This window comes from Lepidochelys kempii, chromosome 2, assembly GCF_965140265.1.
Source record: "Lepidochelys kempii isolate rLepKem1 chromosome 2, rLepKem1.hap2, whole genome shotgun sequence".
NCBI classification, from domain to species: domain Eukaryota; kingdom Metazoa; phylum Chordata; order Testudines; family Cheloniidae; genus Lepidochelys; species Lepidochelys kempii.
The window spans coordinates 61,555,352-61,579,704 of NC_133257.1; the positions used below are offsets into that span (position 1 = coordinate 61,555,352).

General features: G+C 42.0%; 1 protein-coding gene across 14 annotated transcripts in view; it reads right to left on the reverse strand.

The window, feature by feature from the left end:
- Positions 1 to 19,897, reverse strand: part of CSPP1 (centrosome and spindle pole associated protein 1) — a 178,579-nt gene extending 158,682 nt beyond the window's left edge. The window contains exons 1-4 of one of the 14 annotated variants that reach the window (XM_073330932.1): positions 19,817 to 19,897; positions 12,186 to 12,350; positions 9,425 to 9,536; positions 5,392 to 5,488 (exon numbers count right to left, since the gene is read on the reverse strand). In XM_073330932.1, the coding sequence (XP_073187033.1) occupies positions 5,392 to 5,488; positions 9,425 to 9,526 (199 nt within the window). In that variant the 5' untranslated portion in view covers positions 9,527 to 9,536; positions 12,186 to 12,350; positions 19,817 to 19,897. Of the gene's footprint in view, positions 1 to 5,391; positions 5,489 to 9,424; positions 9,537 to 11,279; positions 12,155 to 12,185; positions 13,770 to 19,816 lie in introns of those variants that run through there. The other 13 variants (XM_073330934.1, XM_073330933.1, XM_073330936.1 and 10 more) reach the window with 13 other exon arrangements.
- Between the last annotated feature and the right edge of the window lie 4,456 nt (positions 19,898 to 24,353).

Below are 24,353 nucleotides of genomic sequence, written 5' to 3' on the forward strand. Positions count from 1 at the left end.
TTATTAATAGTTGTAGTGAGGGCCTATGCAAGGGCAGGGTGGACAGATACTCTGAAAAGAATGGTTTTGGATAGGTTTAGAACTCTTTCTTTTTACAGCAACTTGGGCTCTGAGAGGGGCTAGGGGAGCAAAAATACTAAAACTATGTTTCTACTAATTTTGTGGATAGTCCTACTTTGAGTCATAGCCTTGCTCTTTCACTTTTGTTGGTATTATGTATACGGTTACTCAATATATTGTTAAAAGTCTTCTTTGTATGCAGTGGACAAACTTTGAACTAATAAAGGCAGTAATTAAAAAAAAAAGTTTAAAATGTCACATCTTCAAGTGTATTTATTTAAATAAACTTTTACAAATATATTTTACTACTTTATATGTTATTTTTGAAATTATTAAAGCATGATTGTACTGAATAACTTCATTTTCCAAGTGACTGACAACACACTGCTAAATGCTCAAAAAAGCAAAAAGGAAAACCCCCACATCTGGCCTCTATTGCAATTTAAAGCAGCCTCAGGGTTGTTCTAAATCACATCAACTTATAATGGCCCCGCAGGCCATGTATCACCCTCACGGGACGGGGATGCATAGCATAGAGTTGATTATGTCAGCTGTATGGTAGCTGGCGTTTAAGGCAGTTTTCAGGCCACTAATCTATATTATTTAATTTTGTTTAAACAAAGTGAATACATTTTGTTACCAATCTGAGGGACTGTTTTCAGAAATAGGCACTTCAGGTCATGTGGTGTTACAGAGCTCACTACTTCTGTGCCTCATAATCTGCATGAAGCATGACAATGACAATAGCAATGACACACACTATGTTATAACTTATTCCTTTATGACATCATGCAAATATTTCTGATAAGAAGTTACATGTGAGGTGGTCAATTCCTCTAAGCTCTGGCATTATTTCACTTTCATTCTCTGGACTGGAAGCATTTCTGGTCCCCTACGAAGACTCCCCACTTCTTTTTAGTCTCCTTGCTTTTATGATCACCCCTGGAATTATAACCTCCTACAGAGAGTGTCCTCACGCTAGGTCTTCCCTCTATTCCATCACAGACCACATACAGGGACTCAGAGTCCCTGTCATGGCAGAGAAGATTCTCATCACCTCTTTGGATTACTTCTGCTAAAGGATGGACTTTGTCTTAACAATGAATCAGGAGGCTGAGTTTCCTTTTAATTGAATTAATGTATGTAACCATCCACTTTAACAAGAGTATGATTATACTATCCATTTCAGTATCTAGAATGTGAGTAATTTGATGTGCATAATTCAATTTTTTAAAATATTTTATTAAAATTTAGTTAATTTTTAATTATCTGTTGGGAGTAGGGGGTTAGGATGGGACAAAACATCACCAAGCCACAAAAATTAGTTCCCAATATCACAGTGTATGGCCCAGCTGTTGACCACAAAAAGATAGATTTTGATCTACACGTAAGTCCAGATCAACTTTATTGTTCTCCATTTTTAAACCAGAAGTACTGGCATGATTCTCAGTGGAGTTATTCCAAATTTACTTGGGTAAAAGAAAGATCAGAATCTGGCCCAAACAATCTGTTATGCCACATACAGAGGTGACAATAATATCATATGCAGACCTTGTTTTCAGTCCACTGTCTTTGTGAGCATTTTTCTCTATCATGCATAAATATAACTTCTGATCATGCTGAAACATGTAATTATTAAACAAACAATTACTGAGTTGTACCTTTTTACCCCACTACTTACTTGGACTGCATTCTTTTTCTGACATAAGAAATAGTTATTGTGTCACTGGCATTATTTTCATATTGTTACTGTAACCAATCTATAGACATTTAGGAATTTCACTGTTATGACTATACCACACCATCGTCATTAGCAGCTTCGTGGCAACAGAGGAAACATACTTCAGATGCACCTTTACCAAACACTCAAGACCCTACTACTTAAACTAAATAAAATCTTTACTAGCTCTTATCAGTACAATGCCCTCTGACAGTTGAACAGTTCTTAATCTATCCAGTGGATGGAATGGATACATGTATTAGTCAGTTCATTACAGCACATTAATAACTAATATATCTAGTGAAACTGAAGGGGCCTTGTCACAGTCATTGTGGGGAGGGGAGAAGAGTAAAATAATGAGTCCACCAGTACTCTATATTTTATGTTTCTACAGTTAAATCAATAAAACACTAATGACTATTGTAAACTAACTTATTGATCAACAACAAAAATGGCAAAAAATCTGAGACACATACTTATTCATGGGTTGTCTTCTACCCAAGTTTACCTTTGATGACTTCTGCTAGCAAGCAACACTTAATTGTCATTTTAGGTCATTCGTAGTGATGTCATTTCATACAGGGTAACATTAATGACAATAATACATAGTCCTCTGTTTTAAAATGTAGGCAAGATATTATGTTTTTGGTTTTTTAACCTCACTTTTAACACTATAATTAATGTAAAGTCAACGCATGATTAAACAGACCATACTTTTATGTTCAACCCCTCCTGCGTGAAATTCTGGCCCTACTGAAATCAAAGGGAGTTTTGCCATTGATTTCAAAGGGTCCAGGATTCCACATTTTTTTTTTTCGAAATTATCATTCATTCAAGCACACTTCTGGAGTCATCACAATTTGCTTGTGAGTTATTTTTTTCAGTGCTGAAATTGTCACAGTACCTATAAGAAATTAAATTTAAATAGTTTATTCACTAGTTAACATTACAATCAAGAGCTGGGGAGAGACTTGTACACTGAACACAGTCCTTCCTCGTCTCTACTTTTTTTGTATGTGTTATCTCATACTTGTCTGTCATGTCTATTATTTAGATTATAAAATCCTCAGAGCAAGGGGCTGTCTTAAGTGTTTTCTGTTAAGCGTCTAGTACACCTGTGAGCATTACAAAAGCACTTATATTCTGAACACAGGAGTGAAATGAGAGTACTGCTCTTGCATCTACAATACACTTTAAAAACATCAATCCTCACAACACCTTTGAGATGAAGGTAAATAAGTATCACTAACCTCATTTTATGGATTGGAAAACTGAGGGAGAGAGAGGTGAAGTGATTTCCAAAGCCACAAAATAGAGTTGGTGCTATAGCCAGGATTAGAAATACACATTCATATAATACATGGTATTTGAAATAAACACCATTACTTTTCGATACTAAATATAGGTTTCATTTAGGGAACTTAACTTACCTTTAGAAATTAACAAGACCAGTTTACCTGGTTACATCTGGCACTACCTCCTTTACCATCATCTTGACAGATACCTATGCCCTGATGCCTCCACTGCACGTTACACTGTGGTGGCCCTAAAGGGTAGAACTCATTCCACATGGATCTCCTCCCAAGTTCATAAGCCCATACTTTTAAAAAATCCCTTTATCTAGGTGGTTTTGGTACTATATGCCATAAAGTTTTAATTGTTTACCCATTTAAATCATTGCCATTATTAATTATTTCTGCAACACCATGAAAAGGGGCACTTCAGAAATATTATTTATTTCATCTTGAAATTAAAAATATCCTTGGGGCTTTTTGGTCTTATCAAGTCCTTACATTCTTTAAAAACACACACCGACGAAATTTCCACTGACAGCAGTGCCATCTGCTGTTTCAGCTGACATTATTAACATGCATCACTGAATAAGAACTTTTTTCTCTCTATTTTAAAGAAGCAATTTTACATCTGATTTTACTCAAACAAAAATTAGAAAATGCTAATGGCAGCATTATTGTTTCCCTGAAAGGAGGTGAAGAAAGGACATCTCCACATTCTTGACAGGGGTTTGAGGGTGTCCTCCAACTTTCCATGCTTATTCACAGTCTAAATCTCTCAGCCCATCTGATGTTGTATTTACAGGAGAGTGCACAGCACAAACCATCAGTGCCACTAGGCCCAGTTCACAATTCAGTTACAACCATGTTTTTGTAACCAATTTGTGACACTTCCTTGACCACAATTTACAACAAACATGGTTTGAGTTTTGACCATTCTTCAGCTTTTTTCTTTCAAAGTAGTGGGTGAACAATTGTAATTGTAATGTAGTACCCAACATACTGCCTAACCTTGTTTGTTACATTCTGGGGTAACCAGAGCAGCTGCTATGTAGCACTTCAGCAAGGGATATGACTGTCCAAAAGAAAAACACAAAGAGCAACATCAGCAGCACAGATGGCAATGTACTTTGAGATCTCTTACCACAGGCAAGGTTAGGGGGTCCATACACAATGCAAAAAGAAAGTGTTCTGAACCAATCTCAGAAACACAGTCACATGCAAAATAAGGCATCTGGCAAGGGTGAAACTGTTAGCTGCAATGTTTAGTAACTTAGTGTTAACCCGATGGTGTGCACACACAAACCACAGCCAAAATTTTCACACTCAACTGCCCAAATGTAAGCTTTTACACAAATAGCCTGATATTTCAAAGATGATGAACATCCTCAGCTGTCATTATCTTCAATTAAAGTTGTAGGCACCTGACACCTTTGAGAATCAAGCCGTTTATTTAAGAGCCTACATATTGACTTAAGAGCAGTTTGAAAGTCCCCCAAATTTGAAAGTCTTGTCCCATGTTTAAAGTTAACCATGTTACTAACTGGTTACAAAGTTAAAATTGTAATGTGGAAAGGGCATAATTGATCGTGGTAGGCTGGGGGGCAGTTATTTAAATAACATGAGGTATTGCTTGCTCCCAGAAATTCAACGTTTCCTTTGTTAGCAGTCCTTGCCAACCCAAAGAGTGAAACACTGTAGTTCCAAGTCTGACATACGTCTAGATGACCTTTGCCTTGTTAGGCTTCTCAGGAGATTTAGTCTATTTGTTTGAGTTCCTATCAGCCATACCATGGTGACAGGACAAAACCTTATCCCAAGAGGCTGACAGAAAAAGCATCTTGTTTCTCTAGCTCCAAGCACAGATGCAGAACTTCCGGCAGGAAGCTGAAGGGGCGATCCACCTGAAATGCTATCCCAATATACAGTTTTCTTCCAGCAACCCGGAAAACAATAAAGACAGACACAAACCCTCTCTCAAAGTCTGGCAAATGGACATTAGCTCAAGACACAAAAAGAGCTCTGTGTAAGCTTGAAAATTTGTCACTCTCACCAACAGAAGTTGACCCAATAAAAGATATTACTTCACCAGCTTGTTTCTATAAAAAAAACCTGAGTTAACCTTAACTTTGAGGATAAATGCAACCTCAAAAAACTCAAGATGTTTAAAAGGATATAAACACTAAGTCCCTGAATTATTGTGATGCTCCTATAATTAAGAGTCCAAAGAATTCATTTTTTCTAAGTTGTGCAAAGATCTCTAAGATAGCACTTCACTATCTACACCTAAAAATGATATGTATTAAAGACATATCATACCTAGAAAATAGTTCTGTTGACTGTTTGGTGGTATATTTTCTTTAGCCATAGAGATTAACACTTTGCTGGTCTCAGAAAGCTTCTCTGCACCTTTGCTCTGAAAAGAAAAAAATGTATGTCTTTGCAAGAATAGATAAGGGAAATAGCCATAACATACTTGAAATAACATTATTTAACTTTTGACTGCAAAAAAGGGTTTTGGTTATTTAATACATTTAATAGACAGTATATTTCACGGATATTAAAAAGTAGCTCCTGTATTAATGCAATAATTACTCTGCTACATTTGATCTCCAACAGCACTTCAAATTGATTATGTGGTCAAATTGACTCACAGGGATTTCATAGCCTATCCATGCTCTGTATTTTTCCCCCAAGAGATCTGATCCACCTTACTTGGCACCAAGACTAGTCATCTGCTAAATAAGTGGTTTTCAACTGTTTTTCCTTTTCGGACCCCTAAAAAATGTGAATGGAGGTGTGAACTCCTTTAGAAATCTTAGTCTGTGGAACCCCAGAGGTCCACGGGCCACAGATTGAAAACTACTGTGCTAAATGAGTATCTGGGCATTGTGGGTCAAGTCCAGACCAGTGTCTCCACTGTTCGCCCACACCCACCCAAACAGTTAAACAGGAATGACTCGTTCATCTCACCCCACTCCTTGGAGCTGCTCTGAACAGCAGTTAGGCACTAACTTTAGGGGAGGCAAAGATGAAAGCCTGCCTCCTCTCAGCACCCTGAAAATGAAGCTATTATAGAAAATCACGGGTACATAGTCATGCAAGAAAACACGAGGACCATGCAAGAGACACCAGGAAGAGGGAATAAGATTATAATGGGTGAAACAAGAAATAGGAAACACAGCAAAGAGACAAATTGAAGAGTGGCACAGGACAGCAGGCAGGGGAAGGGGAGGAATAAATACAGGATTGGTGAACTGCAAAAAAAGCGTATTCTAGAAGCAGGAACTCTAACTAACCTTCCCCCACCATCCCAGAAAAAGAGTCCCAGGTTAGGCGAACAGGAACCTAAAAATCAACTGCAGGCAGGATAATGGGATGCATGAGATGGAACGGAAAGTTTAATTAGAAGTAATCTACTTAACTTTAAAGTAGGGCTTGTGTTTGAGGTTCATTGGCTACCAATTCAATAAGCACCAAAAATTATTAGACTTGGTAACTGAAAGACAGTCAACAGCCCCACCCCAAACTAATTTTTGCATCCCCCTTTGAAAGTGAAAAGCAATGAATTCCCTCCATTTGAAATATTGCTTGAGGGAAGTGAGAGACAAACCCCTCCCACAAAGACTAAATTAAATCTTTGTCTCAGAACATGATTTGAGACACATTTAGCCAAGCATATTCGTTCAAGACTGCAGTCAATTAGTATTGAAATTTATCATGCTGATGTGTGGATTATTTCCGAGTGTTCTGCAGACAGTAGCTGTAACCTGTGTATTTGTAATTAAATACTACTAGTTAACAAAATGGAAGACTCTCTCTGATCACACATGTCATTTTGGACAATAAAAGTGCTTATAAACATTTTGAAATTTTACTTCAATTTCAACACTGCAATACTTGGGTTGGCAACATCCATAATGGAATGTTTATTTGTGAACAAAACAATCTCCAAACATACCCAAACCACAACCCACCCCCAAACATCTGACCAGATATGTTTTGCAGTGTGCCCTAGATATCAATATGCAGACTAGGTAGGATAGCAAATTCCAAAGTCTCAACCTGACTCAGAGGAAGTCTTACCAGCAACTCTTTCTCTTACATACTGAAGAAGGTAGGCAAGTCCCCAAGCCAGTTAGGGCTTTATAGGTCAGAACCAATAGGTGCACACATACAATGCTGACTAACCAAAACCTTCTTTTCATCAAGGGCATGATTCAGGATAGCTAGGACAGAGTCATAGAAATCATAGGAAAGCATAAAACTTTCTCCATGTAAGTACTCCCATTACTGAGCAAATTAAGGTGATCTGCAAGATTATCAGATCTTTATATCATTAGAATTAGGTGCATAGCACTCAAACAGGGCCAGGGGTATGCCAGCCCAAGTTTTTAAAGAGAACCTTCTTCCATATGTAGCCCCAGTCTCAAATCACATTATAAGCACCAGTGAAAAGCTAGCAAAGTTGTCAATAGGGGTAAGGCAAGTCTTTAGTTTTCTGACCCTTTCCAAAATATTAAGAACATAAGAACGGCCATACTGGGTCTACCAAAGGTCCATCAAACCCAGCATCCTGTCCTCTGACAGTGGCCAATGGCAGGTGCCCCGGGGGAATGAACAGACAGGTTATCATCAAATCATCCATGCCCTGTCACCCAATCTCAGCTTCTGGCAAACAGAGGCTAGGGACACCATTCCTGCCCATCCTAGCTAATAGCCATTGATGGACCTATCTTCCATGAATCTATCTAGTTCCCTTTTGAACCCCGCTATAGTATTGGCCTTCACAACACCCTCTGGCAAGGAGTTCCAGAGGTTGACAGAGCCTTGCGTGAAAAAATACTTTCTTGTGTTTGTTTTAAACCTGCTACCTATTAATTTCATTTGGTGGCTCCTTGTTCTTGTATTATGAGAAGAAGTAAATAACACTTCCTTATTTACTTTCTCTATACCAGTCATGATTTTAATAGACCTCTATCATATCCCCCCTTAGTCGCCTCTTTTCTAAGCTGAAAAGTCCCAGTCTTATTAATCTCTCCTCATACGGAAGCCGTTCTATACCCCTAATCATTTTTGTAGCCCTTTTCTGAACCTTTTCCAATTCCAATACATCTTTTTTGACATGGGGCGACCACATCTGCACACAGTATTCAAGATGTGGGGGTACCATGGATTCATATAGAAGCAATATGATATTTTCTGTCTTATTATCTATCCCTTTCTTGATGATTCCCAAATCCCTTTCTTGATGATTGTATGTGTTTGGAAACTTTTGAGCAATATTGGTGGAAAAACATATTTATTGGACATCCTCCCATAGGTACCTGCATGTTCCAGCTCATATCATCATTCAGATGCATTTCTAACAATGAATTCAGCCCTACTCTTGCAAACACATGCATGTGCATAATTTTATTCATGTGAGAAGGCCCACTGATGTCAATGAGACTACTCATGTCAGTAAAGTTATGCACATGTTTACATATTTGCAAGACTGGGGACTTTATCAGTACTTTTTACAAGAAAAAATACTTTTGATACCTCATGGAGTCTCGATGCTGCATTGCTAAATACAACTTCTTGACAACACAGGGGGGTTTCTCTATTTTGAAATAATTCTGAAGTATTGTTTAAGTGAAAAGTTTTTGAATAAATAGTGACAATCCCTGATTATGATAATCTGTACAAAAATAAAACAGTAAATAAATTTCACATGGCGAAAACACTAAGAAAATTTACCTATGACTATATTTTTTAAATAGAGCAAAAAAAATTTGACATTGTTTAGTGTGGTTCTAAATAAACAGCAAATACCTGAGACACAAAATACTCAAAAATATATCATAGTAATAATGAAGAAACTATCAAGTTAAAAATTTAATATTTTTAGTGTTATTACCTGTGGTCTGAATAGTACCTTACTGAACTGACCATTAAAAATTATTTATTTACTTATTTGTTCATTCTATTTGTATTGTTTATTTTTTGTATTCTTTAAGCTTGGATAATGAAAGCAGACTAATTCATTTCAAGGCAATTTTACTTTGAGGTTCTGATGTATGAGAGCAATACTTAGGTTGGCTTCCATTCGAATTTATAAAAGTTTTATACTGGTCTTCACATTTGTGAATATTTATTTAAAAGTTAAATGTGGTGGCAAATTTGATTTGACAGTGTCCCTATAAGCACAGATGTAAAATAATTTCTAATGGGTCTTTCTCCAACAGGTAACTCAGTAATACAATACCTTTATAAAGAAGAAACTCTTATCAGTACAATAGAAGCAAACTTAAACCAAGATTCCAACAATAAAACCGTTTGAAATAGGAAAATAATGTAGTAGTCTTACCCTTATCTCCATATAAGGAGGATCATTTTCAAGTTCTGCTTTGTCTTGTGCCAACTTGGCCTTTTGATCTTCAATAAACTGGTCTAAATCATTTACCATCATTTCTTCAATTCTAGGAAAGATACATATCATTGTACTAATATGGTTCCTCTTCAGTATAGGCAGAAATTTACGCTCAGTTAAACTATTAATAGCCTTAATCAACTCAAGTTTAGTCATCAAATTACTGCATCGATCTGCCTAAGAGGTGCAAACGTTAAAAAATTGTAAAAGACAACCTCCGCCCTAGAGATATCTGATCTAAAATGTTGCAGCCTTTGAAATTTCTCTTCAGAGAGAAATTAAGATTCCAAAAGACAGTCCCAATAATTTTTCAAATATAGATTATTCTATTCTCTTTTAAAAGATTTTTCTTTAACAAAATAATTTAATCCAGTAAGAGAACAATAATGAGCAGCTCCTAAATATGACAGATTTTCAACTGCTAAAATCTCTGAAAAGAATATTTAGCACTGATTAGTTTAGCAGTTTAAATTGGGAATTAGATCAGAGGAATGCCATGTCCTCCCACATTTTCCACCTATAGGAGGAGGGGAGAAAAACATCAAGATTACTAGTCAAAATAATGCAAAGGAGTAGGGAAAGAGACCCATTATAGAGCCTATAGTTGATATGATGCATTATAATTGTATTGTGTTCCAATAACTGATTATTTTATGAGTAATGAAACTCCAGTTCACTGTTGTTGCTTTAAACCTCAATCCTGCAATCACTTACACACGCTTAACTTCAAGCACATGCATAAATGTTTTCACGTTTGGGACCTTAATATGATCGATAAGCAAAGTGCCCAACTTTTTAAAATGTTGTTACTAGTTTTGCAGAAATAGCTTTATAACTTAATACCCTATAAACCCTGATTCCCAACAAAGTCAGTGGAACTACTTGCATGAGTAAAGGTTAACAGGAATTTCACCTCAAGTGCAGTTTATTAATTGGCTCCCTTTTCATACTTTGCTTTTATTTAGATATCATAAAATTATAAGTTTTGTAGATCAAGAGAAAGCTTCCAACTATTTCCCCACACACACCCCCAGTGTCTGTCTTGTCAATTTAGTTGTTAGCACCTCAGAGCAGGGACCTTCTTTGACTTCATGTTAGTACAATGTCTATTTAGTACATAGCAGCCCTGATCTCAGTTGGGGCCTCTAAGCAGGGGTGCTGGAACATGTTTTATAGTGGGTGTGCTGAGAGCCATTGAACCAAACTGTAAACACTGTATATAATGGACACCATTTCAAGCCGGGGGTGTGGCAGCACCCCCCGCCTCTAGTTCCAGCATCTATGCCTCTAAGTAGTATCAAAATACAAATTCAAATAGGTCAAATTCATGACAGTGAAGTTACAGGTGAGATGAGTTTGGCCCAATAGTTAGAAGTTAGTAAATTCTTCAATATGATGTTTAAATGACATTCTATCTAAATAAAAGCAGAGTATGAAAAGAATGACAATGAACTGCATACAAGGCCAAATTCTGCTAATCTTTACTTATGCAAGTAGTTCCACTGACTGTGTTGGGAGTAAGGGTTTATAAGGTTAAGTCTATAAAGAGTACACATAAATGGTACTTCAAACTAAGGTGATAATTACAATCCCAAATCCTTCAACCATTATTCATGTGTTTAATTTTAATCACTTTAGTAGCCCCTTTGAAGTCAAAGGAGCTACTTAAGGGAGTAAAATTAAGCACGTGGGTAAGTGTTTGCAGTATCTGGGCCTAAGTATAAATTGCACAGAATTCACTTTGTAAGCTTACTGTTGAAACTATACTAGCAGAGACATAAAATGAACATACCCCCTTTCCCACAGTCAACAGGGGGATGTAAGCAGTGCTCTGAAGGAAGAATGGGGGATATGAGAGCGCATGCGCTCCAAGAAAGTGACTGCCCCCTCAGGTCCGCCATCCACCATCTTCCCACTGGCTGGGGATAGGAGACCAGGTTAGCTGCTTTGCTCTGTCACCCTATCCATTCCCATACCTAGAATCAAAAGTGAGCTGAAACCTAGTGGTGGGCCTAAGCAGGTCCACCCCAAAGTACTTGTGACAAAGTGGGAGCTCTTTAACCCCACACTGCACCCAATTAAATGCCTGGAATGTCAGAACGGGTAAAAGAGATACAGCACCCCTTCCCAGTGTTAAATTAATAAAGTTGTGACCTTCCACTTAAATCCATCCCACATGCAGAGCACTACAAATCTGCGGATATCTGCTTTATAAAGAAAGAAAGAAATCACTGCAAAAAAATGAAATGTATGTGCAGTGTGATGTGATAGCAAATAAATATTGACTCCTGAGTTACAGTAAAATCTTAGGAAAAAGCAATTGCATTAAATATATAATGTTATTCTTTAATTAGCATTGTAAAAATATTAGGCGGTTCTCGTAAAGGAGGCAGTCCTGGGACAGCCCAGTTGTCTTTCTACTGATATAGGTCAATCAATTCTGAAAATAAATTCCGCATCTGATTGTCCTAAATCCTTAATCTCATTAGTTTTGCATACTGATGAAGTCAAAGGATAAAAGTAACGTGAAGAGAACACATGTTCCCAGCCACATACTTATATTATATTCAGCCTTGCAACACTACAGAAGGATCACTGAATCACAAAAGTTATTTTGAATGGAAAAAGTAACCTTTCATGGTAAGCACCCTACTATTCCATGTTTGCTCACACCAGCTATCTATTGCAGCATACTCACCTGCAAGAATACCAACGCAGTGCCAGTCATGCACCAAAAGAAGTCTCATTCGACTGTGGCAATTGAATTTCTGACCTTCACTTAGATTAGCATATATAAACACTGGGATTGTTTCCAAAAGAGTTCTGTTTCAAGTAACAGCACAATAGTATGATGATGCCAAACCTGGTTCAAGAGATTTTAAAAATTGGTAAGCGGATGTTGGTAAGCTCTAATACAGATAATATGAACACACTAATTTTTTTTACTTTCTAGCAGAGACTGCTGAAAAGCATCATGAAGAATTACAAAACAAAGATAAGGTATCTATTCAGTAGTCAACTGAAAGTGAAGAAAGCTCAAACTCCACCCTGAGTAAAACAAATTAATCAAACATACTAGCATTGTTGATTCAGGATGCCATCTTTCACGTGGCTAAAAAGGCAAGGAAGGCTGACAGAATTTGGCTGGGGAAATAATTAGATGTTTTATAGCTCACTCCTTTTTCCTTGGTAGACCTTTTTAAAAATGTGCATGAATTCATAAGCCCTGTGAAAGAAGCACGAGAGCCAACTGCCAAACAAATTATTAGAAAGGATTTGTTATACAGGAAAAAAAAAAGGGTGCAAGGAGAGAGAAAAGGGGAAGAATAGGAGAAAACATGAAGTTTACTTGTACTTCAAAAGCAAACGATTAACATTTTGAGGGTTGTTGTATACATTGGTTCAGAAAATATTTTTGCTTAATAAAAATGTGAATGATTTATTTCTATTCAATTTTGTGATCTATAGTAGCAGCTTAAGAGGTCATCTCATTTTTAATAGTTTCTGGTTTTTTAGTTCAAAACCACAGAAAAAGCACCCAATTTCATTTTTTCAGCATTTAATTTTTTTTTCAAGAAAAATTTAGAAACTAGCCAAAAGATATCAAAGTAAATTACTTTCTGAACAGGGATGCTGTGAGGATTAAAGGGACATCCTCAACATGCAAATCATACTTTCATCTGAAAATGTTTCTTCTAGAATTATAAATAACCCCTTAGGCCCCAATCCTGCAAAGAATTTTGTGGGTGTTAAACCCCTAAAATCATACGGAGCTCCATTAACCTCAGTTGGGCTCCATGTGGTTTACAGAGATCCCCAAATAGAGCTTATTCTGGTATTAGGACCACAAATTACTATAATTCACATATACTAGAGAAAAAAAAATCTTTTTTTTTCCCATTTAATTTGTGCATTTGACAGCACTTTGTGTATCACCATTTTCACTGTTTTGTTGACCACACACACACACACTTTTCTAGACCCTTCAGGAAGGTTATTACTAGTAAAAGCAGCAGAGCCAAAAATGAAGCAGCAGCAATCACCAGGCAGCTGTGTGCAGAGCAAAAGGCAGAGCCAGGAGATTGGGATCTGAGTATACTTGGTGGTGTTGCTCTCAGGCCCAACCAAAAACCCTTCTAAACATACACTAGGGAAGGAGAAAAACCTGTAACAATTTTTAAAGGAATTTTTTAAAATATATTTCAGAAGATAGTATTTAAAGGATACTCTTATAAAAATGATTTTCTGATGGCATACACCTATGCCTCTCAGATATATCAGCTAGAGTGTTTCCCTTCTTGATTATTTTCTTGTTCTCTGCTCTATGTTATGCTTTATATATCTCTAAATTGCACTCCACTAGTTGACTCTCTAATTATCATTAGGTATCACTTATGCAAATTTCCTTTTTTAGATGTTAACATGTTTTGCTCTTTGGTAAACTAAATGTTACGCTGAGTTACATTTTTTTAGCACTTCAGAGAAGCATTGCACTATATAAGTGTTAAGTATTATGTTAAGTGCTGCTATGTTTAGTTATTGACTAAAAAAAACGTAACTCAGTGTAACATTTAGTTTACCGAAGAGCAAAACATGTTAACATCTAAAAAAGGAAATTTGCATAAGTGATACCTAATGATAATTACAGAGTCAACTAGTGGAGTGCAATTTAGAGATATATAAAGCATGACACAGAGCAGAGAAAAGAAAATAATCAAGAAGGGAAACACTCTTGCTGATTTTCCTTCTAACAGCTAAGCAGCTAAGGTCCCAACCCTCCAATCTGATCCTAATTTTACTTAAGTAGTCCTACTGATTTCAATAGGACTACACATTAAAATTAAGCATGGGCACACATCTATGCAGGACTGGTGCCTAAACATGATTCACTATACTAAGGGCTTGGCTACACTTGTGAGTTATAGCGTAATAAAGGAGCCCCGGAAGCCCTAGCTCACTACCTGTCCACACTGGCAAGGCATGTAGAGCGCTCGGTCTTTGCGGCTACAGCGCTGCTGGTACTCCACCTCGGTGGATGGAATAATGTTTGCTGCACCACTGCTGGAGCACTGCAGCACCAGTGTGGATGCCCTGGTCTGTTATTGCACTGTGATCGGCCTCCAGAAGTATTCCACAATGCCTGTTCTAGCCACTCTGGTCATCACTTTGAACTCTACTGCCCTGCCCTCAGGTGACCAACCGTCAGACCCGCCCTTTAAATTCTCTGGGAATTTTGAAAATCCCCTTCCTGTTTGCTCAGCCAGGCATGGAGTGCTCTCAGCAAATCTTTCCAGGTGACCATGCCTCCATGCACCAGGCAAGCCCCCGTATGGAGCAATGGCAAGGTGCTGGACCTCATCAGTGTTTGGGGGGGAGGAAGCTGTCCAGTCTCAGCTGCGCTCCAGCTGCAGGAATTATGATATCTTCAGGCAGATATCAAGGGCCATGCTGGAGAGGGGCCATGACCGGGACGCACTGAAGTGCAGGGTTAAAGTGAAGGAGCTGCAGTATGCCTACCGCAAAGCCCAAGAGGCAAACAGCCGCTCCGGTGCTGCCCCCACGACCTGCCATTTTTACAAAGAGCTGGACGCGATACCTAGGGGCAACCCCACCTCCATGCCGAGTACCACCATAGACACCTCAGAGGCCAGTGCAACAAGGCAGGAGAAGGAGGAGGAGCAGCAAAGCAGGAGCGAGGGTGCTCTGGTGGAGGAAGATACCCCAGAATCCCTAGACGCATGCAGCCAGGAGCTGTTCTCAAGCCAGAAGGAAGGTAGCCAGTCGTGGCGGCCGGCACTTGAGGAAGGACAAACACCAGAGGAGGTTCCCGGTAAGCGGCTTTTATTCTGGGAAAGAAATTATTCAGTGTGGGCTCTTGGGACGAGGAGGGTTAGGGCTGCATGCATGCCTAGATGCGGAATAGCGCATTGATATGCTCTCTCACATCACGGTAATCAGCCTCGGTGATCCCTTCAAAGGTCTCAGCCAGAACTTGGGCAATGCACTTGCCCAGGTTTTTTGGCAGAGCCACTGTTGTCCTCATCCCAGTAAGGCTAACTTGTCCACAGCACTGTGCCGTGAGGAGCAGGGGGACCATTGTTGCACACAGGCAAGCTGCATATGGGCCAGGGCGGAAGCCACATTGCAGTAGAAGACCCTCCCTTGTTTCCCTGGTCACCCTCAGCAGCGAAAATGTGGGGACAGTGTTCAGTACATGGGCCCCCTGCCGAAGTTGGCTCTCCGCAAGACACAGAAACCCAGAGGACAGTACAGCCATGAAACAATCAGTCACACTTGACCCTGTGTTTACTCACCATTTTAGGGCTCCCGTGGGTTGTGTGTGCTCGCTTTGGGACAGGCAAATTATGCTACTGTGATTGCCCTTGAGTACGGGGAAATCATTGCTCTGTCTGGTGTGAACAATGCTGCCTCTGTTAAGTGTTGTATTTTGCCTTTACAGATGCAACCTTGAGATCTCAGCCATCCGTTTTATCAATGGCCGAGAGGCTGCAAAGAATCAGGAAGAGGCCACGTAGAAGCAAAGAGGACATGCTGCATGAAGTCATGCAGCATTCAATTAATTAAAATAAAAAAGTGCAGGAGCAGTGGGAAAGTGAAAGGAGGGTCCGCCAGCTCAATGCGGATCGTCAGCACCAAAGCACAGAGCAGCTGATAAGCATCATGGAGCGCCAAGCAGACTCAATCCAGGCACTCGTAGCCATGCAGGCGGAGCACTACCGCGCCTGCCCCCAACTCCCCCAACAGCCTTTGTCCCAAAACTCCTTCCCTTCTGCCACCATGTCACCTCCAAACCACTTTCCCCAACATCCGGGTTCTTACCGCCACCAGCTGCCTCCAACACCTGTAGCTTCACCACCCAGCCCTGAAAACTACTACCCTTACCCACTGCACTCAACCCTCATCACCATGCAGCATAGCCATCCTGAAGTGCAGCACGCATTGCACAGCACTCCAGACAGGACATACGCAAATCTGTGATTGTACCGTTCCCCATCCCACCCCACCCCACCCTACCCCCTTGCCCTTGGTGTTTCCCAAGCAGTTGTGTTGTGTTTCTTTTCAATAAATTGATTTTTTGGCTTTGAAAACATTCTTTATTATTGCATAACATAAAAAAAACCTTTGCCCAGGAAAGCAAGCACTGCAAGTCAGTGTATCATAGGTAGCAAACACAGATTCCTACCACACTTCACTCCCGTGCAGGGAACCACCCCAGACATTACTGTTGGCTTTCAGCCTCAAATTGCTCCCTTAAGACATCCCTAATCCTTGCAGCCCCACGCTGGGCCCCTCTAATAGCCCTGCTCTCTGGCTGTTCAAATTCAACCTCCAGGTGTTGAACCTCCGAATTCCATGCATGAGTGAATCTTTCACCCTTCCCTTCACAAATGTTATGGAGGGTGCAGCACGCGGATATAACCATGGGGATGCTGTCATTGGCCAGGTCCAGCTTCCCATACAGAGAGTTCCAGTGACCCTTTAAACGGCCAAAAGCACACTCCACAGTCATTCTGCACTGGCTCAGCCTGTTGTTGAACAGCTCCTTGCTGCTGTCAAGGCTCCCTATGTAGGGTTTCATGAGCCACAGCATCAAAGGGTAAGCGGGATCTCCAAGGATCACAATGGGCATTTCGACTTCCCTTACGGTGATCTTCTGGTCTGGGAAAAAAGTCCCAACTTGCAGCTTCCTGAACAGGCCAGTGTTACGAAAGATGCATGCGTCGTGCACCTTTCTGGGCCAGCCTGCGTTAATGTCAATGAAATGCCCACGGTGATCCACAAGCGCTTGGAGAACCACAGAGAAATAGCCTTTCCGATTAACGTACTCAGAAGCTAGGTGGGCTGGTGCCAGAATTGGAATGCCCGTCCCATCTATCGCCTCTCCGCAGTTAGGAAAACCAATTTGTGTAAAGCCAGCCACAATGTCATGCACGTTACCCGGAGTCACGGTTCTTCTGAGCAGAATGCGATTAATGGCCCTGCAAACTTGCATCAACACGATGCCAACGGTCGACTTCCCCCCTCCAAACCGGTTAGCGACCAATTGGTAGCTGTCTGGAGTTGCCAGCTTCCAGATTGCAATAGCCACCAACTTCTCCACCGTCAGGGCACCTCTCAATCTCGTGTCCTCGCACCGCAGGGTGGGGGCAAGCTCCTCACACAGTTCCATGAAAGTGGTTTTTCTCATCCAAAAATTCTGCAGCCACTTCTCGTCATCCCAGACTTGCATGACGATGTGATCCCACCATTCAGTGCTTGTTTCCCAAGCCCAAAAGCAGCGTTCCACGGTGGTGAGCATGTCCGTGAATGCCACAAGCAAACTTGTGTCATTTGCATTACTTGAGTCAATATCGTCGTCAGAGTCCTCATTGTCACTTTGCATCTTAAGGAAGAACTCGACTGCCAAACGTGACGTGCTGGTGAGACTCGTCAGCACATTTCTCAGCAGTTTGGGCTCCATTCCCGCAGACCAAAAGGGAAGACAGAGTGAGCAGAACAAAAACTGTTGAAAGATGGCACCAAATGCGGACAGAAGCAAAGAGAATGTTGGGGTGCGAACCGACGCATCACGGGGTGTTGAGACAGGATGCTCCGCATTCCCCTCCCCCTTCCCACAAGCCACAGCGCCAGAATGGGAAGAGGTGCTCTGTGGGATAGCTGCCCACAATGCACCACTCCCAATGCCGTTGTAAGTGCCACAAATGTGGCCACGCCAATGCACTTGCAGCTGTCAGTGTGACAGACTGCAGCGCTTTCCCTAGTGCGCTGTACGAAGGCGGGTTTAACTCACAGCGCTCTACATCTGCAAGTGTAGCCATGCCTTAAGATGTTGTGAAGGCACCTACATGTACACTGTGTGTATTTTATTGTTTATGTGAAGAAGAGTCTCTCCAACATGTTCCCTCTCTCTTTCTCCCCCCCACATCACTCTTCTCCAATTCCATGCCAGACTTCAAAGGAAGAAAACTGATCAGCAAAATCCAAGCTGATCTCCTGCATTTCTATTTATATATACAATACTGCCACTAGTACAGTACTGCAAGAAGAATGCTGCTATGAGAAAAGAACACACAATCACAAGTCCCATCAACTCTATTGTAACATCCCCAAGAGGATTGGGGGGGGGGGGGTGGAGAACAGATACATTTAAAGAAAAAAAAAAAACATGTTTACCACAATTTGATGCCACATTTAGTCACTGCATTTACAGATTATACAGACACAGAGCTGTTATATTAAAAAGTTATTTTAAATGTTTCAACAATACTTCCTGTTTTTTTCAAAACGGTCAGCACTTGCCTCCCCACTATCCCTTTGAACAGTAATAAGAATAGCCTCTTCTTTCTGCAGCTCTTCCCATCAGTAAGGTGCTTCCTGCTGGACCTTTTCCCTCCAATTCTCCACTTCTTTTCAAATCGCATTTGAAAATCACTGTTTCCTCCTTTGCCCATATCCCTTAATTTCCCTCTCCCACTGCTACTATATAACTCTGTAAAGCAGTTCAAGATAGGTTTGTATGAAAGGTGCTACCAAAATAAATGTGTATTATACAGCTTTAGATTGATTGTCGTATTGCAAACGAACCCAAAGTTAAATAAATACTTTTAAACAGATGCATGACAGAGTGTCCTACGGGAGATACGGAAGATTAAAATGCCTGGTTATTAAACCACAGAGATACAAATTGCGAAAAACCGACACAGTGTATTAGCGCGGTAAGGGGACAGGCCTAAGCCGGGCTCCGGGGTGAAGCCTGGGGACAGATAAAGCACAGCCCCGCGCAGAGCCAGGGGAGAGCGGCCCGGAGCCAGGACACGCTCCTCGCACACAGAGCGGCGGCCGCGGGCTCTGCCTCTTTAAGACGCTACTCAGCGTTGTTAGGCAACCACGTTACAACAAAAACTGCGGCGGCTTCAGCCTGGGCCTAGCGAGGCCGCTCTCACACGCACCCCAGCACCGTCCCCCTCCCCCCCCACGGAGCGGCACAGACACCAGCCCTACCCCCGCCGGAGGGGACGCAGGCTGCCCCGTGCCCCACAGCGGGGCACAGACCCCCAGTGGAGCTCGCCTCTCCCGTCCCGGGGCAGTTCGCGGCGGGGGGGCCGCAGCCCCAGACACAAGGCAGCCCCCTTGGAGACCAGACCGCCCGCCCCAGGAGGCAGGTGACGGGCCAGAACTGCCCCCCGCGCAGCCCTGGGAGCCGGGGGTCCCTGCGCCCCGCCCTTCGCCTCAGGAGCCGCCGCCGTCGGGGCCCCGGGACCGGGACCGCTGTCACGCCCGGAGCCAGCCCGCGGCGGCGTCACTCACCGGCTCGCTCCCGGACCCGCTGGGTTTGCAAACGCCAGCTCCCGCCCCGCCTCTCGCACTTTACCGCCTCCCCCGGTGCCCTGCCGCAGCCAGGCCGCGCCTGCGCCATCACGAACAGCGCCCCCTGCTGCGTGGGAGTCGGGGCCAGACTCGCTGAGCGGCTGTGTGGAGCCACGTCTCTCGGCTCAGGGCCAGGGAGCCAGTCGCTACTCCTCGGGAGACCCCCGTACACAGGATCCTCCCTCCCCCCCCAACGCAGAGGACCCCTTCCCTCTCGACCCACATAAATCCCACACAGAGCCAGACAAGGCTACTGCACACAAATACTGCATATAGTGGACCCCTTTCCCCCGCTCCCACACAGTGACCCTGTACCCAGACATCCCATAGAGAGGACCCCTTCCTCCTCCCCCCACATAAATCCCACTCACAGGCATCCCATACACAGAGGACCCCCTCCCCACATACTGTACAGACATCCTATACACAGAGGAGCCCTTCCTGCCAACATACACAAGGATCCCACACACAGATATTTCATATATACTCCTGGCCTCTTCCCACCACATGCATACAAGTGATTCCTCCCACAGACACCCCATACAGAGGACCCCATCATCCCTCCCCACACACACAGAGAGAGAGAGAGAGAGAGATCACATACACAGAGAACCCTCCTTTCCCTCACAAATGTAGAGGGCCACACACAGAAGTCCATACCTACTGGGATTCCCCATAGGCATAGAATCTCCCCTCCTCCCTCCTCACACAGACTTCATAGACAGAGCGCTCAATCATCAGTAAAATTACTTTAATTTAAAATGAAAGGTATCCCCACAGTGTAAAAGTTGGGAGGAAAATGATCAGAAAAAAAAAACGTAGCCAGATAGTTTTGTTGGTGACACTGGGCAACATACTAGGTAACTCGGGAGGGTGGAAGGCCACGAGTGCCGAGGAAGCCCCCCCGTGCTAGGCCCAGACAAACCAAACCCTCTCCATTCTGTGAACTTTCTGTAATCATGCCAGACTATGAGGAAGCTAGTATAAAAACAGAGACAGAAAGCTGCAAAAACAGTTTAGAGCAGACAGCCTGCTCTCAGAGACAGCCTTCAGACAGCTCCAGCCAGGGTAAGCATATAGATAAGAAAGGAATGTTTTGTAGTAGCTTTCTGCAATACAGGAACAGATACAACCAAATAAGGCAGGGCTTACATAATGCTAATGAGGAAACATCTAATTGGCCGCTTTGGCTGTATTATTGTATAGGGCAATAGGTAATTGGTTGTATATGCTTCTGTAGCTAAGTTAGGAAAAAAGGTATAAATTGTATGATGTAATCTGCAGTCGGGGCTGCTGGATTTGAGGCAGCTGTGTCTCCCTGGGCCTGTTTACAGCTGCAAATAAACTCTCTGCTTCTCCACCCCATTGTGATTATTGGGTGACGCACACCGGGCAACGAACCCCTACTGTTGCTTGCCTTGGGCACTCTGTGCCGGCAACAATTTGATGGAATATCATCTTTCTGAGAAGTTTGTCCCCATCCAGTACTGGGACAAAACCAGATGGAACCTCACAAGCACCATGTGTACAAGGTCATGCGGGCAGGGGTGGGGTGGTGTACTCTTAAAGACGGCACCCCTCTGCGGTGCTCACCAGTATGGTGGGCCTATGTCATTACAGAAGTACCAGAATGACTGATATTCTTGGAACACCTGAGCAGTCACCTTACTTGGAGCACATCGTGGGGAATATGCAGGATGAGCAACTTCATGCACTGGCTGACTGTATTCCAAAAGGTCTTGGAGTCTGGTGATACAAGTCAGGTCTGTCTGCCTGTCATAAATATAAAGGGAAGGGTAAACTAAAATCCCCCCTGGCCAGAGGAAAAATCCGCTCACCTGTAAAAGGTTAAGAAGCTAAAGGTAACCTCGCTGGCACCTGACCAAAATGACCAATGAGGAGACAAGATACTTTCAAAAGCTGGGAGGAGGGAGAGAAACAAAGGGTCTGTGTCTGTCTGTATGCTACTTTTGCCAGGGATAGAACAGTAATGGAGTCTTAGAACTTTAGTAAGTAATCTAGCTAGGTATGTGTTAGATTATGATTTCATTAAATGGCTGAAAAAAGAGTTGTGCTGAATAGAATGACTATTCCTGTCTGTATGTCTTTTTTGTAACTTAAGGTTTCCCATAGAGAGGGATTCTCTATGTTTTGAATCTAATTACCCTGTAAGGTATCTACCAACCTGATTTTACAGAGGTGATTCCTTTACTTCTATTAAAAGTCTTCTTGTAAGAAAACTAAATGCTTTTTCATTGTTCTAAGATCCAAGGGTTTGGGTCTGTGGTCACCTATGAAAATTGGTGAGGATTTTTACCAAACCTTCCCCAGGAAGTGGGGTGCAAGGGTTGGGAGGATTTTCGGGGGGAAAGATGTGTCCAAACTACGTTTCCCAGTAAACCCAGTTAGAGTTTGGTGGTGGCAGTGGATATTCCAAGGACAAAGGATAAAATTAATTTGTACCTTGGGGAAGTTTTAACCTAAGCTGGTAAAAGTAAGCTTAGGAGGTTTTCATGCAGGTCCCCACATCTGTACCCTAGAGTTCAGAGTGGGGAAGGAACTTTGACACTGCCAATGCACCAAAGGGGACTCCACCATCTGCACACGAAACTATGGATTGTGAAGTAAAAGTTCTGTTGGAAGGTCTTTTTTCCCCCTCAGCGTCTGTTACAGACCTGATTTCTGAGACCAGCTTCCAGATCCTGAGGGGGTTCTGGTAAAAGAATGTCAGCTCAGAGTGGGCTTTGGGGCCACCCCTTGGGTGGAAATAAAAGAGCTGCCTATTGTATTGGAGCCCTTGGAAGTGGGAGAGGAAGACATGTGACAGCATATTCCATGCTGGACAAAGTCCTCTGGGTAAGGGCTATGTCTATTTGTAAAATGTCATGCACAGCTAGATCCTAATCACACAGTGGGGTCTCTGCACATGTGACTTCCTGCTCAGGGAAAGCCTGAGTTAATAAAATGGGACATGATGAAAATGCAAATGTCTGGTTGTGAGCATCTGATTGCAGAATCAGAGTCCTACAGTGCATCCGTATAAGGTTCCAATCCTGCTTCTGCATCCACGTGGGAGACTCCTGTGCCCAGGCAGAGCTCCACTGATTTCTACAGGGTCATTCTGCATTAATTCAGTTACTGGATTGGGGTTTAAGGCTGTAAAATAAAGTTTGACAACAAAATTAAATTTATTTAATGTTATGATTCATGTTACTTATTTCTGTCTCTCATATTTTATGAATTTTTGGGCCCTTGAGATGAGATATAGGATGGGGAGGGATGGGAGAGTCTCCACTCTCCATGTCATATGGAAACAATATTTGCAGGAGAAGCTCTTTCAGTGTAAAGAGTGGAAGTAGAGAGGCCAATCTGACAAAAAAATATTGACTAAGTTCTCATTCTTGATTTTTACTCCTACTTCCTTTTTTATAACAAACTGCAAGCACAACTCCCCCCCCCCCATAAATCACAATTGTGAAAACACTGCAATGAGAGTTGATTTACAAATGTTTTGTGATGGGCATAATTTTTCTGTTCATTGTCAGAAAGGTCCGTGATTACTATGCCTCCCCTTCTGCAGTCACATACCTGTGATCATTCTAGAACAGAGATTATTAATAAGATAGTTGTGGATGGGTTATTACCTGCTCTCCTGCTGGTAATAGCTCACCTTATCTGATCACTCTCGTTACAGTGTGTATGGTAACACCCATTGTTTCATGTTCTCTGTGTGTATATATATCTTCCCACTGTATTTTTCACTGAATGCATCCGATGAAGTGAGCTGTAGCTCACAAAAGCTTATGCTCAAATAAATTTGTTAGTCTCTAAGGTGCCCCAAGTCCTCCTTTTCTTTTTGCGGATACAGACTAACACAACTGCTACTCTGATTCCTCCTTCAGTTACTTTCACCCCATGCAAGTTACACCTCTCCAAGCAACTTAAATTCATGGAATAAGTGAAGTAGCTGCATCCCTCAATACTGCCAACTGCATGAGCATTCAAAACTCATGACTTGCTCCCTACAAATCATGAGACTGGCTTAAAAATCATATTTCAAAAAAATTGCGAGGAATTCTCTTATCTTCTGGATTTTGATCCTTTAGGATCTGCGTGGATCATCTTTTCAACCTTTTCTTCACAACGAGGAGGGCAAGAATGTACTTTTTAAAAACGAAAGCTGAGCTTCTCACGCAATCCCATTTCAGGAGCTGGGGCTTTACCTAAAGGCATGTCTACACTACTGGCTAGATCAATGGGCAGCGATCAATCCAGTGGGGTTCAATTTATCGTGTCTAGTATAGCCGTGATAAATCGATTGCCAATCGCTCTAGTGTGGACTCTGGTACTCCACCTCAATGAGAAGCCCAAGGGGAATTGATGGGAGAGCGTCTCCCATCGACACACCACAACGAAGACACTGGGGTAAGTAGATCTAAGTACGTCGACTTCAGCTATGTTATTCATGTAGCTGAAG